We start from the raw sequence: 17272 nt of genomic DNA, 5'->3' as shown, positions 1-17272 counted from the left end.
TATTGTACTTTTACATTTATTTGAAAACGTTAGTTACTAGTTACTCTGTAGAATTCGATTATAATTATAAAACATACATTAAACACTTCAGCCTGTACTGAACATTTCAGCCATTTGAAAATATACGATCCACAAGTTCATAATGCATCATTTCTACATTGCAGTAGGCCTATTGATACTTTTATTTAAGTAAAAGATTTGAGTACTTTTTCCATTACTGCTTAAGGCCCTATTCATACTCCACTTTTAGGTGATAAGGTGACCACCGAAAACTCGCCGCTCCCACAAATGGTAAATGATGAATTTACCATAATTTACAGTAGCACCTTTATCCAAGGCGCTTTACATAGATGTGCATTATACATTCACACACTCATTCATATACCAATGGTGGCGGAAACCATGCAATGCACCAACCTGCTCATCGGGAGCAATTAGGCGTTCAGAGTCTTGCTCAAGGACACTTCGACACTTACTCTGGAGGAGCCCGGGTTCGAACTGGGAACCTGGTTCCCATCCGGCCACTTTACCCCTGAGCCACCCCCACAAACACATCTCTGTTTTTACTAACCACAACGGTGGTCACCTTATTACCTAAAACTGGTGTATCAATAGGCCTTTACACAGTGACCTTTTTGAGCACAGTGCCACTCTCCTCCACCAGAACCATCTTCCCTTCCTCCCTCTGCTGCCTCCTCTTCAGCGCTCTCCTGCTCTTCGTGGCCAGGTGAAAGACGGCCACGCTGCCCACTGCCCCGACGCTGACCGCCAGGATCACCCAGCCCAGTCCCAGCAGGTGGGAGGTGTCCACCCCGGACGGCTGGGACTGGCGCCACAGCCCCAGGGCCACCACGCTCAGGCCGATGAGCGTGCCCCAAACGCCAAACGCCATGATGCAGGAACCCCAGGACAGCTCGGCGCCCCCGGTCACCACGGTGACGCCCGCCACAGAGACGACCCCTCCGGGTAAGGTCACGGTCTCAGATTTGGGGTCGTAGGTTACAGTAGTGTGGGTGGGGGATGGTAAAGTGGAGGGATCTAGGGTTTCCATTTTGACCATGTCCGGTCTTAATCCTCGCCAGGGGGTCTACGGTGAACAAGCCTCTTGCTCTATTTTCTCTTTCCCTCAGTTTCACTGTCCTGGGTCATCAGTCCTGGGTCAAATCCTACAGTATGGAACACAGAGATTAGTGGTAATGTCTTCAGAATTGCCAATAACTGGCAATTACATTTCTAGCATTCAAGAGTGAAAATAGCTGACATTTTCTGAAAAGAATTAGAAAAGAAGTGAAGAAATGAGTGCAAGCAGGTTTGATCGGGTGGAGAAAAGTGTTATTTGTGATCAGGTGTGATCAGTGTGATAGGAAAGTATCAGCAAGAATGAAAGGGAAGGTGTACAAGACGGTGGTGAGACCAGCTGTTGTATGGTTTAGAGACAGGAAAAGACAGGAAACAGAGCTCGAGGTAGCAGAGACTAAAATGTTGAGGTCAGATGTTTTGGAGATAACGCCAGAGAGGCCAGACTGAGATGGTTTGGACATTTACAGTACAGACAGACAGAGGAGTGATAGTGAGTATAGTGAGTATATCGGTGGAAGACCTAGAGGAAGATTTATGGATGTAGTGAAAGAGGACATGAAGTTAGTTGGTGTGAGAGAAGACGAGGCAAAGGACAGGATGAGATGGAGGCAGATGATTCGGGATACCAGGATTAAACTCAACATGAACATTCTAAATGGGTCCAAGATTATTTCCTTGTTTGTGTATATCAGTAGCTGCTGACAGGGAATAAACTTGGACCCAAACTGTAACGTGCCATTTCCACTGCTACTATAAAGTTCATCTTACTGTAGTTGTAAAGGAGACTGTATCCAAACAGAATTTAACAGATAAAAACCTATGGCAATAAAAGGAGACGGTATCTGAACTGAATTTAACTGATAACAACTTAAAGCTAGTGAAACTGATATTTCTCCTCAAAGATCAGGACAGAATAAATACTGTGCCAAATCAGATTTTCAGAGCCACCAAAGGTTTCTTTTGCCTTTCTGCCATTGGAAACAGTATAGAACAGGCACTACATGTAAATTCTTCATATATTTACAAAAAGCCATTATATTAGATCAGCTGGTTAGTTGGACAGGATGGATTATTACAGAAAAATAACTATTAGTCATTAGTTATCTACTGCATTATTGAATTCAGAATAAGTAACCGAACTGAATGAGACAAAATACAATAATTAGAAAAAGATTAGAAGTACAAATGCAGAATTTTAAAGTATCAATTTCCCAAGAAAGAAAGAAACAGGGATATTTTTAAAGAGAAGTGGCACAAAATTGCTTACCTAACTTCAGATCATCGATGTAAAAATAGCTTTAAAACGAATGCTCAGTATGAGATGGTGATATGAGTCATTTAAGTGAAAGTGCTGTTGATGTGTGTCTCTGTGTTGAGACTGCATAATGTGGAACAGGAGACGATGGTGGCCTGTTACCTTTTCATCGCATAGGCTACGTCACAAACATGAGGCCCAACAGAAGATGGCAGACGTCACGTCACAATAGTTATATGATTGTTGTGTTATCATTTGTTTGGTTCTGCCATTCCTTGTTTGGAGTAGGAAGGTCTCGTCTGTCATTAAGCGTCATTATAAGCCATTAGCTGGTATTTATGTTAGACCCACTCCCTTCCTCTTTTCCTCCCTCTTTAACTCTTAAGATGTGGGTTGTGTTCCCCCGCCAACACAGTTTGGTATTATGCTTTAGCTCCTGAACTCCTGGAACCATTGACTTAGTGAGCATTAATAGGGGGACAATGAAAATGAAATCTATATGCATCATTCATGTCCCTGTCGGGTGGAATTTGAAAGGAAACAAAATCAAATTGGTTCAGCATAAACCATTTTAAAAACTCGATGCCTCTTTGTCTGACTGATTGTGGGTCTTATGTATGCTGTCTATTTGAGTAAATATATCTGAATATGTTTTAGTTTGAATGTATAACTCACTGCATCTTGTCAGTAGACTGCATAAATATTTATGTTGGGCTGTCACTATATGAGCCAAAGCAAATGCTCATTTTAGCTGTGTGTCTGTGTGTCTGTGTGTCTGTGTGTGTGTGTGTGTGTGTGTGTGTGTGTGTGTGTGCACGCGTGTGTGCACGCGTGCGTGCGCGTGCTATGGATGTTAATCGTTAAGTGATTAATCACCGTTAAGAAATTATTCAATTAAACTTAACAGTTAACGATTAATCAAAAGTTCTGCAGTTCTATCTGTAGCTGTCTGTGCGCACGTGGCCGAGGAATGCACATGTGGGCTGGTTAAAAAAAGTCCCCTTCATGGTTTTCCAAAACATTACGAAAGTCATGAAAAACGACCTGCTGTAGTAGCCTATGTAATTTTTCATGGTTTTCGACGACATAAAAAAACGGCTCTCAGCAGGAAATAACCAAACAAAGCATTTCCTTTAATCGGGCTCTTTAATTGAGAAATCTGGCACATCCTAATGGTTGAAAACTGATAATCCTCACTAAAACATTATTAGCAGCTCAAGTAACATACTCATTTCCTTATTAATGTGTAATCAGCCCATGAACCCCCATTTTCTTCACTAGGAGGAAAACACTGAAGATCTGCTCGTTGCAGTTCAGACATATCACAGCGCTGTTCCCTGCTTGGCCCTGTATAAGGCATACAGCTGGCAGCATGAGCACTGGTCATAGGTCGGGTATCAGCAAGATTGTTTCTTGTGGGGGTGGAGGTACAGTAAGTCACTTGGCTGTGTGGATAACAATGAAAACTAGAAAAAGTGCCCTTCTGGGCACATGTCTCCACCAGGAGGATAGGACTGTGTGAGATGTTTGGCAAAATGTTTAGGAGTAATATAAACATGTTTTTTTGTTTGTTAGTTTTTTGCAACAATTTTCTTCATTTTGTTGAGGAAATGCAGAGTGCCTGGTGACGCCAATTGGATGATTTGAGGCATTTTGTTCCAAAAATGTGTTTTGCAAAAATTAACCTGTTGGTGGCGCTATAACAGGCCAATGTGAAAAGGGTGGGATATATTCCTCAGCCTAGTAAGAAAATGTGTGAAAGATTTCACGTAAATTGCATGCTGCGTTCATGATTTGAGGCTTTTGTTCAAAACGGGGCAATCTTGCAAACTGTGAAAGCCAATTATAGCCAATTAGGATGGAATATGAAATATCAGACAGATCCGACTTGAGCACATGACCATAGAGATACTGTGTAACGATTTGTGAGATTTTTGGACAGAATCTGGAGGAGTAATATCAAAAATGTGTTTTACAAAAGTCGGCCTCCTGGTGGCGCTATAAAAGGCAGATGCGGAAAATGCAGGTCAAAGATTTGTCCTTGGCCTCTAGGGAGTGTGCATGCAACGTTTCACGCAGATCGGTGCAGTTTTAGGTAAAAAATGTGAAAAGCTGCCTCATGGTGGCGCTATAACAGGCCGTTCTGGAAAATGTGGTGCAGAGGTTCATCATTGGCATCCAGGGAGTGTGTGTGCAAAGTTTGGCATCGACCGGGTTAACGGTGCCGGAGATTAGCTGGTAACGGACGGACGGAAGGACGGACGGATGGACAGACACACGGACGGAGTGCAAAACATACTCTCTCCCCATGCCTTCGGCCTGGTGGAGACAAACATACTCTCTCCCCATGCCTTCGGCCTGGTGGAGACAATAATTGGCTCAGTGGTGGGTGGGGCGGGACAGGAAATAGACATGTAATCCTATCGATGGACTGGAATATTAATAGAGTATATAGGAAATATCTCACACTGTAGGATTGAACCAAGGGGCCAGTGAGGCGCTCCAACGTTGAAGCACTGGGCCCTAGTGGTAAGAGGAGGGACTACAGGCGGACCCGTGGATTCATGACCGGGAAACCCTGTGCAGCTGGGCTTTAACATTGAGCGCTCGGTTGCACTTCCGCATTTGACCACCAAAATTTGGTGGTCAAATGCGGAAGTAGACGTTCTGAGACGGTCCTTCCGGGTGCTTCAAAACGCAACTGAGCAACTTCCACTGACATGAATAGCGGAGGGGGCGGAGCTTCGCGCCAGATCAGTCTCTATCCTTCTTTATACTCTATGGATTGAACAGTTCAAAAAGGCTGTCAGGGAGAGGTGAATTGAAAAGGTTGGAGGACATTTTGTACATTGTAACTGCCTTCACTTCATGTCCCTGTCGGGTGGAATTTAAACCTTGTAAGTCCAACACTGTTATTTTTCAGGATTCAAATTCATATATCACAACATTAAGAGGTTAATTCTGCCCGACAATATCAAGTAAGTATGCCTATAGAGAATCGCAGTCCCGCCCCCTACCATGGCCCAGGAAATTAATCCCAATGCATTTTTCCCATAGACATTTCAAAAAGTATTTATTTAAAGACGGTTACGCCGCGGACAAAGCCAACTCGAGTCGTGACAACTCATGACAACACAAACAATATTTTGGACCAAACAAATAATTACAAAGAAGAAAAACAACAAAAAAAGTGTTGTAACCTGCCGTTTTTTTCTTCTTTCTTCTTTCTAGCAATATTTTGGTCAAACAGTTGGTACATTTTGTGTATTTATAATCCTTTTTTTCCTTCACTGGCTATATTTCTTTATTACGCGTTTGAGCCTTGAGGTTTTAGATCAATATTTCCAGTTAAAACACAAATAATAATAGTAACCAGTAAGACGCCCTGAGGTTGCATGCACGCATCCGCCTGGGTGACAGCAGACTGCAGACTGCTGGGCGAGCGCTGGCGCTTTGGCATGGGGGGTCAGATCAACATATGGAATGAATTCTGTATTGGCCATATATGGAGCGTGTCTTGAGTGTACAGGGTTTGATGAGGTCAGATCAACATATGGAATGTCAGAACAAGAAGGACGGGTGGGAACAATCAACATATGGAATGTCAGAACAGGTCTGCTCCATATATGGAGATCTAAGGGTTTGAGGTTTGAATTCAGATGTAGAGTTGCTGGCCAGTCTTCTCCATGTATGGTTATCCAGGGTTAGATGAGGTCAGTGTCATGATCTTAATATATGGAGATGGCCATATATGAAGGCGTGATGTGTCATGAGGCGTGATGTCACGAGGTGTGACCATATATGGAGGCGTGATGTCACAGGGCGTGACCGTATATGGAGACGTGATGTCACGAGGCGTGACCAAATATGGAGACGTGATGTCACGAGGCGTGACCATATATGGAGGTGTGATGTCACGAGGCGTGACCATATACAGTATGGAGGCGTGGGGTGACGGACGGACGGGAGATGCAGTAAATTACATGAGGCATTGTCACTCAAGTCAAAAGTGAGCCATTTTGTGCATAAAAATATAAAGTTCAAAATCGGGTTGTGAGCTTGTAGGTCGGCTATTTTCTAGTAAAAAAATCAAAATGGTCGGCTATTTTCGAGTTCGACACACGACATCGTCGTTCCACAAAGTACGAATTGGGAAGCATGAAGAATTGTGCCTCATTAAAAAAAACATTACAGAACAGAAGGGAGAAAGTCAGTCCAGCTCTAGACCAAATAAAGACAAGAGAAGGAGGGGGGAGGGGGGCAGCAGTGTCAACATGCTGTCAAATAACAAGGAAGACGGTGGCATAACACTTTCCAACATCTGAATTTAAAAGGCAAACAATTCCCTGGTGAAAGACGAGACAAAGACAGGGAGGGGGACAGCATTGTCACCCAGATATGGCAGCAGAGGACGTGGAACAGAGAGACACTGATGTCAGGGCAGTGGTAGGGGAGACCTTTCAGTTTTAACTTCACCCAGCTGATGGCTGCTCAAATGGTCATGATGAGCGCTCAGGTCGGATCTGTTGGGGGTTCGTCTGGCTTAGAGAAACGTTCAACACGTAGACATGGGCGGGTCACCTCAGGAGGCTGCCCCTTTGACCTTCTGATTACTAGACAGCCTGGACTCTAACCCCTACGCTAATATGGCACAGGGATGGATTAACCCCCACGAGTGCCCCTGGGCCGGTAATATTTGCAGGGCGTGCGTGCGAGCGACAGTTCCGTGATTTTCCGTGTATTTATCATCTTTTTAACCTAAATTTAACAAAACCAACAGCCAATGAAGGGCCCCAGGAGCCCTTTTCAGGGCGTCAAACCTAGTACCTCATGGTCCAATTTCCCCGAAGGGCCCCTGAGAGCCAAGGGCCCCTGGGCCACAGCCCCACTGGCCCAATGGCTAATTTGTCCCTGATATGGCATACAGTAGGTTAGATGCAGGGCAACAGATCATTTTAAACGTTGGAAATTAATGTAAAAAAAAAAGAAGAGGAAGAAGAAGAAGAAAAATAAATGGTACCTATAATTTGGCATTCTCATGAACAATACATAAGCCTAACCCTTTGGAAATGGTTATTTGAAATTGAACAGCTAAATCTACCCCTCCCCAACATTCAGAAAACATGCAGTAAATAAGGTTTTGTGATGTCAGTGAGTGGAAGAAGTCCAGCCTGGCAAACTCATCATCTCTTATGTCCCTTATCTGTTGCCCTACCTTTGAGGCTAAACTTGAAATCCTTGGCAGATGGTGGTCCAAAATTAGTTGCCAGTGGTCAACTAAACCCATTGAAAGGCCATTAGTCGAGTCGAGTTCTTCTTTCTATTGACCCCAACATTAGAAGCCACAGAAAACGAATTTAAAACAAATCGATAAAAAAACACAATTAGCAATACATAAAACAAAACAAATAAAAACATTAAACGGAGAAAAAAAGAATGTGTTATAGTGGACAATGAGTTAATTAGTGAAGGCATGACCATAATGCTTGTAATGTGGCCCAATTTCTAGGGCCACAGGCCTTTAACTTAACTCGGTTGGTTCGGTTCGGTATAGGCCATTTTGGCCTATATTCACAATATCTACACCTTCTAAAATCACAAGCAGCCTCCTGCTTACACGAAAGAGAGAAAAACTAGGTCGCTTACATTTCATGAGCTTTCATTATATAGTCAGATTTCAACTGACAAAGAAGTAAACAAATCTAGGCCATGGTTGTAATTAAGACCCCCAAATGTACCATTTTCATTAGACCATTTAAATTATTTTGTCCTATAGGGAACCTGACAATTTGAATTCCGTTTGATGAGATTGTCTAAATTACATAATTCTACATGAGAGTGAACATAATTTGTTAATCTACGGCGATGCAATTGTTGGAATATTTACCCTACATAATACATTTGGGTATTGTTTGCGAGTTGCGACCACAGGTCGCATTTACTATAGAATCTAGCATTTCCTGTCAGTGTATTGGTTGGTTGGTCAGTGACCCCAGGCAAGCCCCCAGGTCATCGTGACATCACGTGACATCAGCCCCCATATATGGTGCCCAGGTCATCGTGACATCACGTGACATCATCAGGGATATGCTCCCTGATGTCATAGTATATGATCCCTGATGTCATCAATATTGGCCAGCAACTCTACATCTGACCTCAAACCTCAAACCCCTAGATCTCCATATATGGATATAACCCTTAGATCTCCATATATGGATATATATATACATCCTCCTTCTTCCACGTCTCCCTTTTGACTTATACCTGTCCATCAAACCCTGTACACTCAAGACATGCTCCTTATATGGCCAAAACAGAATTCATTCCATGTTGATCTGACCCCCCCATGCCAAAGCGCCAGTGCTCGTCCAGCGAGGGCGAGGGCGCTTCTCGCCCTCAGGCGTCTTACTGGTAATCATTTCAAGTGGACTGCAGCCCACCTTGAAAGCCCTATACCTAGAAAATCAACAGGAACAAATAGAACAGACTAGACCAGACCAGCAAAGAACAAAAACAAAAAACAGCTCTACAAGCTCACAATGCATCACGATGCGACGAATTGTGAGCTAGTAGATCAGCTATTTTAGCTATTTTTGAAATAGGGCTTAAGAGGTTAACAGATAATTCCTCCGGCTAATTCCTCATCCCCTCCCTCAGACTTGTAACCATCATCCATCCAATCCCCTCAACTGTCAATCCTTAACCCACATTTCCTCATCTTCCTTCTGCACATCGCACTGGTAAGTCTCTTGGAGCTCCCTTTACATTATTGATTGTTCTGACCGTATGCTAGCTTTACCAGGCTAAAGCAGGTTCTAAACTGGAGATTTCAGAGGTTTTCATTATATAGTGAATTAGTGATTCATCTCTTGATTCAATGTTTTTCTAAATATTACTTTGCAGGACTCTTTTGGAGCCTTGGACATTAACTTGAGAGGCCAAATCTGTGAGCAAAAAGGGGATTTTCTGGAATCATATCAAAAAGCATCACAAGATACTTTTACTTTGAGGATCTCAAAAGACCTTGGCAGGAATTTGCCAAGACATTTACATTGGGTGAACACATAGGAAAGAACTGCCAACATGGGAAATGCCACAAGTGGCAAGTTGTCCAAGGAGATCCTGGAGGACCTCAAATTGAACACCAAGTTCACAGAGAATGAGATCTCCCAGTGGTACGAGAGCTTCCAGAAGAGTTGCCCAAGTGGACGGATCAGCCCGGACGAGTTCGAGCAGATCTACGCCCGGTTCTTTCCAGACAGCGATGCCAAGAACTACTCCCAGCATGTGTTCCGCTCCTTTGACACCAACGAAGACGGCACGCTGGACTTCAAGGAGTACATCATCGCCCTGCACATGACCTCGGGCAAGCCAACCAGGAAGCTGGAGTGGGCCTTCTCACTGTTTGACGTGGACAAGAACGGGTACATCACCAAGACAGAGGTGACGGAAATCTGCCAGGTGAGAAGGGAACGGTGGTCTCTGGTGGTTAAACTTAATGTCCTTGCATAACAGCACTGTTCAATGCCCACTACGAGTCGTACGACCATGTGTCCTTTATGAATTGTCCTTGATTCAAACACTGAATCCTTGACGTAAAAGATAAAAACTGCATGAAATGTACAAGTGATAGGGTGGGGGTCGATATTATTACAAAATAATAAATACTGGAGATGGTGACGGCCAAGCTCTTTAGACCTTTGACAAATGTTAGACATTTAGAGTTGGGTCTTGTGAAGTTGTGACAACACACATTGACTCGACTCTAGTTTCAAAGTAGGTTTTCCAGAGTTGGTTCTGCCTCTTGTCAGCTGCACATTTCTCTGTAGACTGACTCCCAACCATTCATTTTACATATTCTTTATTTCAGTGCCACCTGAAATTGTTGCAGAGCATAAAAGCAAATGATTTTGATACAGCACATGGACTGCTACTAATTAGATCATTAGTGCTACTATGAACATGGAGACAATTCACTTAAAATGTTGCTCAACAGGGGGATGAACTCTTATATGAACTCTCTAAAATTCTTAGAAAACTCGGCTAATCTTTCTAAATTAAATTCAGAGAAGCAACCATTTCATAGAATGGCTCAAGGGGGCTTATTTGTCCATTAGGCAGCCCCCTTGAGCCTCACAATCCTAATAATCTGTGATTAGAGGGTTGAGCCATTTAACCTCAATTCTACTCTTGGGCCCATCTACTCTATTCCAAGTTGTTTGGTAATAAATGCAAACATTCATATATTCTGCTTTGAATCAAATCATGTAGAACTCTTGGGAAGTCTAGACATCATTGGAGTCCGGCTTGATTAATTGTTGAATGATGGCCAATTGACATTTGTCCATATCTTATTTTGCCAGTGAAAAGTGCTAGAATTTGGGCTCAGCCAAAGGTTCCAAAGCCTGTAGGAAACCTCCCAGTTTTCATGTTCAAGCTATGACAGGTCTACTATGTGCAACACAATGTGGATACTGGATAGCAGGTGGAGCGTGCTGATAGGTGCAGATTAAGTCAAATTATTCACAATAAGGAAGTGGAGGCATAGATAGTACCATTAATGTATAGGTTTACTGTACTGTATGTCTGTACATGAGACACGTAAATACAACCTTGATGAACATCTACAGTATTCATACCCTGTAGTAGATAGACAGAGAGGGCAAGATAGTAGGTCAGCCGGGAAAGAAACAAGAATGACTCAGTCAGTCATAACTGCCAGGTGCAGAAAGCTCTCGTTTGAGTATAATCAGTTTGTGTGCTGCGTTCAGAGTATGGGTTTTATGCCGTTCAGACTATGGGTTTTATAAGTCTCCCATTGGCTTAGAGGCAGCCTAGAGACGAGGCAGCCAATCATGAAAAAGTGTCCACTACTGCAAATGTAGTCCAGGCACTTTTCAAGCACCTGGCAAAAAAGAGGGTCTGGCCCGAGGCTTTTTGCTAATCCATGTTAATCTACTGCAGGTGTGATGAGTGCTACCATGTGGGACACACACTTAAAAGGTTTGACCCCAAAGCATCTCAGTGGACAAAGTCTATACACAAGTAAATACTCTAGGCCTATGCAGAAAGTTCTGAAATGTAGAATATTTACAAAAACTGTGAAAATATTGCAGATGTAGGCTACAAGCTCACAACGTGCGATGTGTTTTGATATTGTAGATCAGCTATTTGAACTCTATTTGAAATAGAGTTTGGTTAAGTCATAATATATTTGTTTATTTAGTTTGGGTAGTTATTGCACAGTGATTCTGTAGACAACTTTGGACAGGCGAGATAAACAAGCATTGGTAAATGGCCAATAACTTTGCATTAGATGTAGTATTTATACATAATTCATTGGAGAATTGGGTGCATTACAGTAGCCCCATATGTGACCTCAGTCCCTACACTCATTCTGTAGCTCTGATATGAGGTCCCACCGCGAGTTCACTGCGATTCAGAACCGGCACGTGGTTTCCACTACAAACGTTGCTTAACCTTTTCTGCACATCGTATCCAAAAAGTAAAGGTCCGATAATGAGCTAAACTAATTTTACTTTAGTTCCGGACAAGAAAATCCAAGTTACGGCTTGAAATGAACATTTAAATCGCTTGTTTAGTCAGCCGCTTCCATGTTTTTCAAGGAAGTTGTGCGCATTAGCGCCTCCCCTGGTAGAATGTGGAATTAGATTTTCCAACTGACTTCAGTTCAGTCGACATTCGACCAGTGGAGGAAGCGCTAATGCGCACAACGTCGCATTAGCGGAACTAAAGTAAAATTAGTTATTATTATCGGACATTTTACTTTTTGGATACGATGTGCAGAAAAGGGTAAGCAACGAGATGAGGTGGGACCTCATCTCGGAGCTACAGAATGAGCGTAGGGACTGAGGTCACATATGGGGCTAGGGTTACAGGAACATACACAAGGATTTAAGGGCTCAGCCTCAATGATCAAGGAGAGGTCAAGGACCACTTAGGGAACAGCCAAGGCTACTGTGACATTGTCTCCCTCTAGTGGCATGCTCTAAACTTCACGTAAATATAGCCATAGGACATTATTGAATTTATGTGTACATATTGTTTGCTCATAAACAGTAACAGATTGTCAATAAAGAGTAAAATAATAATAATAATATAGTCATAATAATAATATATAGTAATAATATAACTTAAGAACTTAAGAGAGAAACTAGTCAGCGGTCATACATTCGTTAAATTATCTGTGTAAACGAGAGCAGAAGCTATCATTGCACATTTTATCTAATATGTTTTTGTTTTCCAACATGAAATGATATACAAAATCTGTGTGTGTGTGTGTGTGTGTGTGTGTGTGTGTGTGTGGGTGTGTGTGTGTGTGTGTGTGTGTGTGTGTGTGTGTGTGTGTGTGTGTGTGTGTGTGTGTGTGTGTGTGTGTGTGTGTGTGTGTGTGTGTGTGTGTGTGTGTTGAGTTATGTAATCTGCTTTGAATACCTGATTTTTTATAAATGTATATTGTTCAATCTACATATACATTAAATGCACGCTCACCTCCACATCCCTTGCAGGCCATATTTAAGCTGATTCCTAAGGAAGAGCAGTGCAAGTTACCGGCAGATGAGAACAATCCAGAAAAGAGAGCCGATAAACTGTGGTCTTACTCAACAAGAAGGACACTGGTAAGTAACATAGTTTCAATTCCTACTGCCTCCCCTCTCCTCATAAGTACATTGACACATGGTCAATTAACTTGATAGAAAACCTTTTAAACAGAATAACCACTTGAACAATGGTAGCCCTGAAACATGACTGTTATAATCATGACAGTCATGCAGGAACTTCAGCCAGTTTTTTGGGACCGCTAGTACATTTAGCCAGGCCCTTCGGCTGCACGCCGAAAATAAATTTACCCTCCAGCGTAGTGGACCCAAATACTAACCGATGAATGGTGACAGTGATTTTGCTTCTAATTCAGCCTGGGGAAAGGCGCATGACAGAATTATATAGGCCTACCATAAGATCTTAATTGTCTCCACCAGGCTGAAGGCATGGGGAGAGAGTATGTTTTGCACTCCGTCCGTCCGTCCGTGTGTCTGTCTGTGAACAGCTAATCTCCGGCACCGCTAACCTGGTCGATGCCAAATTTTGCACACACACTCCCTGGATGCCAACGATGAACCTCTGCCCCAAGATTTCCAGAGTGGCCTGTTATAGCGCCACCAGGAGGCCGACTTTTGAAAAACACATTTTTTGATATTACTCCTCCAGATTCTGTCCAAAAATCCCGCAAATCGTTACACACTATCTCTATAGTCATGTGTTCAAGATGGATCTGTCCGATATTTCATATTCCATCCTAATTGGCTTTCAATGTTTGCAGGATTGGCCCTTTTGAAACAAAAAGCATCAAATCATGAACGCAGCGTGCAATTTACGTGAAATCTTTCACAGACTTTCCTACTAGGCTGAGGAATATATCCCACCCTTTCCACATTGGTCTGTTATAGCGCCACCAACAGGTGGATTTTTGCAAAACACTTTTTTGGAACAAAATGCCTCAAATCATCCAATTGCCATCATAGCGCCACCAGGAGGCCACAACCTGCCCTGGCCTGGTGGAGACCTGTGCCCCGAGGGGCACTTTTTCTAGTTTGTTTTGTTATTTTTTTCCTAAAACGGACGGCCTGGTTCGGCCTGGTGGACAGGCCCTTCGGGAGTTCTCCCAGATTTTCCCAATGGTCAGCACGTCCCTAGTCGATTATAAAAAACATAATTATATTTATTTTACAAATGGATTTGTTGCTACCATAAAAACATATGAGAGATAAATCTAAAACCACACTTTTTTATTTAATCAATCAAACATTAATCAATTAATGTTTATCATGAAGTTATCAAGAGTTTCAACCCTATTTGCAGCCCTTCTGTGTATCGCATACTGTACATATACAACCCACTGTAACGTGTGTGTGTGTGTGTGTGTGTGTGTGTGTGTGTGTGTGTGTGTGTGTGTGTGTGTGTGTGTGTGTGTGTGTGTGTGTGTGTGTGTGTGTGTGTGTGTGTGTGTGTGTGTGCGTGCGTGTGTGTGTGTGTGTGTGTCTCTCCCCCCCCCAGAGCGACTGGCAGAAGGAGAGTTCATAACAGGGGTGATTGACAATGAAGGCGCCATGCGTCTCATCACCTATGAACCACAAGTCAACAAAGAATAAATTCACCTCCACTTCTTACATACCCTCTTCAATGTTGTTTTTGTACTCTCGCAATCCCTTTTTCACTACCCCTCTCCCCCTAGCCCTCTCTGTAAATACTTCCTTTGTAGTCCTTATCAAACCATTTGAGAAAGCAGAGGTTGACAGTATGAGTACATTGTTTTATTTGATGTACGTATACGTTACTGAAGCGTGGTGTTCTAGTAGCGTACAGTATGTGCTTATTTTATGTCATTGCAATACATTTGAAATTTGTAATTGTAATTGTAATTAAAAGTCACACTCGTGTGAACTGTGGAGGGAGGGTCACCTGGTAATGTTTGTTTAAAGTGCTCTAAACAAACATTAAAAGATAGACTTGTGGCTTCCACATGACATAATTCCGAAAGTCAGACGTGGTTGGAGGGGCTGGTGCCCCTCAAAAATTATTTCTAACTTACAAATGTGCAGCTTTTGTAGAATGTAGCCTACAGTAATGCATTCCGTTACAGACTCAAAGACAGACAGAATGAGTTTGCTCGGTAGATTTGTGTGGACAGTCCTCTTGAAATTGTCTTACTATTTTTATCCAAAGTGCAGTAAAATCTACTACAAACACTGTATGAAAATGAGAAAAGGCATAATTAAAGGTTTTGCCACAAATGTGTGTGTTTTGGTGCAAGTCTTAATTTCCCTTATCCCCTGGACAACAATAAATTCCCCTTTGACCCAATGTATTGTATAGGGCTACTGGCATACTGTTGTGTAGCGTGACAAAAATCCTCTTGATAATGGTGCGTGTGACAACCCATGTTTTTTTCACTGTATTTGTCACCAGACGGAAAATCCAGGATTATTTGGCATGATGGCCTAGAGACGCTCCAGCAACTGCATATACATTTGAAGGAATTAGGGTTTTTCGAAGCCTTAGCCCGGTAAAAATTGCATATAATTATAAATGCCTATAGGTTGTGTTACTATATGTTTCATCCTTCATTTGAAAATAGTGTATTAAAAAAAAAAGGTCAAAATGATTTATAGTGATACATTCATTAAAACAAATTCAGTTTGTGTAGTTGTGTGTGTGTGCCGGAGAGGAAAAAGGGTCCTGGCTGCACACGGTCTTCACTTACAAAACCTTTATTGATGCAACGTTTCGGTCACTCGGACCGCCATCAGGGCATGGCGGCCATGTGCTGCTATATCCCTCCAAACTCATTCTGTGACCGTCCGTCCACATCGCTGATCTCCCACCGTTCCATCCGCTTTCCATCTCTCCTGGTTCTATTGGTCTGTTTGTCCTTCCAACTTGGGATTACTCCCATAATCTTCTGTTTGACATGAGAGAGCAGACGTTTCAAAATCTGTGTAATCTTCCTAACCCCATGTGTCTGCAGGGCAGATTCCATGTGTCCTGCATGTGACATGTCAGGCTTATCAGACCCATGTCTGTGGGATATGCTGTACAGTACAACAGGATCGGCATCAAAGTCCCAACACTGTAAAGACTAAAAGGTGTGCATGATGACCAGAGCGTGTGATTTTGTGAATCACCCTGTGGGGATTCAGGGGGGACTCGTACGTTAGTCCGACGTACCAATAGTCCGACATACTGTAGTCTGTACCAGTGACGTAGACTCCGTGGGGGCGGAGGGGCTCGAGCCCCCATGATGAATTAGACCTGAATTGGTCGCGCAATTCTCGTCTTTGCATTGACTTTGTATGTAATCTCGCAGCTCTAACCATCCAAATCTGAACGCACGTTAACACCTTTTGTCCGGCATTCAAATGCTAATCTTGTTTAACCTGCCAGGTAGGGTACAGTACTGTACTCTGCTTAGGCTACTTGTTCACAATGAAAAGGAGTAGCCTACCAGATGACTCAGTGCTGCAATCATGGCATTTAAACAAACATGCTCTTATAATCTACAAACACTGTGACACGTTTAAAGAGTGTTACAAATAAGTGTTTAGAACCTAAACGCTTGGGTTTAGGGTGGAATGAAAAAAACAACAACTTTTTCCCCCCCGTTGCGGCGGGCGCCCCCATGACGATTATAAAAACATTTCGTCTCTGGTCTGTACCATACGTGGCTGGCTAAGACTCACCCGTGGCTTCCTCTAACGCTTGCACCCGGGGATTCCTTCAGTTTGAGACTGATCTGACTACCATAGTTAAGACCCTGCGTGCTTAACCACTTAGACTTAGTGAAACAGACTTGAGTTACAGCTGTACTCAGAATAGGGGTGCTAGCTGGGGTTAAATCATCAGACACTAAACTATAACAATGACTGACATGAAATCAGCAGAGAAAGATCACACTTAATTTGACAATAAACATGAATCCTATAAACTAGTCCATACCCGTTTGAGGGTATGACGATATTATTTTTCTTTCTTTTGCTGAATGCGGAACATTTCACACAGGTGAAGGAGGGTCCGGGCTCTGTCCTCTATCGTCTGTCCTCTGTCAGTAACACCTACTTGAGTATGTTAATAGATACATTAAAAATCACACCCGTGTGAACTGAGTGGTGTAAGGTCTTATATAGACTGATCAGCTGTGGTCTGACGTAATGTCTGACGTAATGAAATCACACCCGTGTGAACTGGGTGACCATAGCAACCATGCTCATTTTTTGGTACGAACAGACAGACAGACAAACAAACAAAGCCAGTTGTAGGAGTGGTTTACACCACTCAAAAATGCACACCTGTGTGAAGTGAGGGGCGCTCTTACATCATCATACATGATCTCATTCCATCCAATCACAATTTGCGTCCTCA

The 17272-nt window shown here is 42.8% G+C and overlaps 2 protein-coding genes across 2 annotated transcripts; one reads left to right on the top strand and one right to left on the bottom strand.

Moving 5' to 3' along the window:
• Positions 1-408: 408 nt before the first annotated feature.
• LOC306924309 (transmembrane protein 100) lies at positions 409-2153 on the bottom strand. The gene is made up of 2 exons (XM_079502786.1): positions 2105-2153; positions 409-1166 (listed from the first exon to the last, which is right to left on the bottom strand). The coding sequence occupies exon 2, from the start codon at positions 1058-1060 to the stop codon at positions 620-622; it is 441 nt and encodes a 146-aa protein (XP_079358912.1). The 5' UTR covers positions 1061-1166; positions 2105-2153; the 3' UTR covers positions 409-619.
• Positions 2154-9418: 7265 nt separating this feature from the next.
• On the top strand, positions 9419-14582 carry rcvrn2 (recoverin 2; the record flags this gene model as incomplete). The annotated part of the gene is given in 4 exon segments (XM_079503109.1): positions 9419-9796; positions 12865-12955; positions 12958-12975; positions 14411-14582. Coding segments are annotated over 4 exon segments (582 nt in total). The 3' UTR covers positions 14506-14582.
• Between the last annotated feature and the right edge of the window lie 2690 nt (positions 14583-17272).

This window comes from Electrona antarctica (assembly GCF_951216825.1).
Source record: "Electrona antarctica genome assembly, chromosome: 6".
NCBI lineage: Eukaryota > Metazoa > Chordata > Actinopteri > Myctophiformes > Myctophidae > Electrona > Electrona antarctica.
This window is presented reverse-complemented; position numbering and strand designations above follow the sequence as displayed.

Coding starts and splice junctions, on each gene's coding strand:
- LOC306924309 (XM_079502786.1), bottom strand. CDS start 1,060: ATGGTCAAAATGGAAACCCTAGATCCCTCCACTTTACCATCCCCCACC.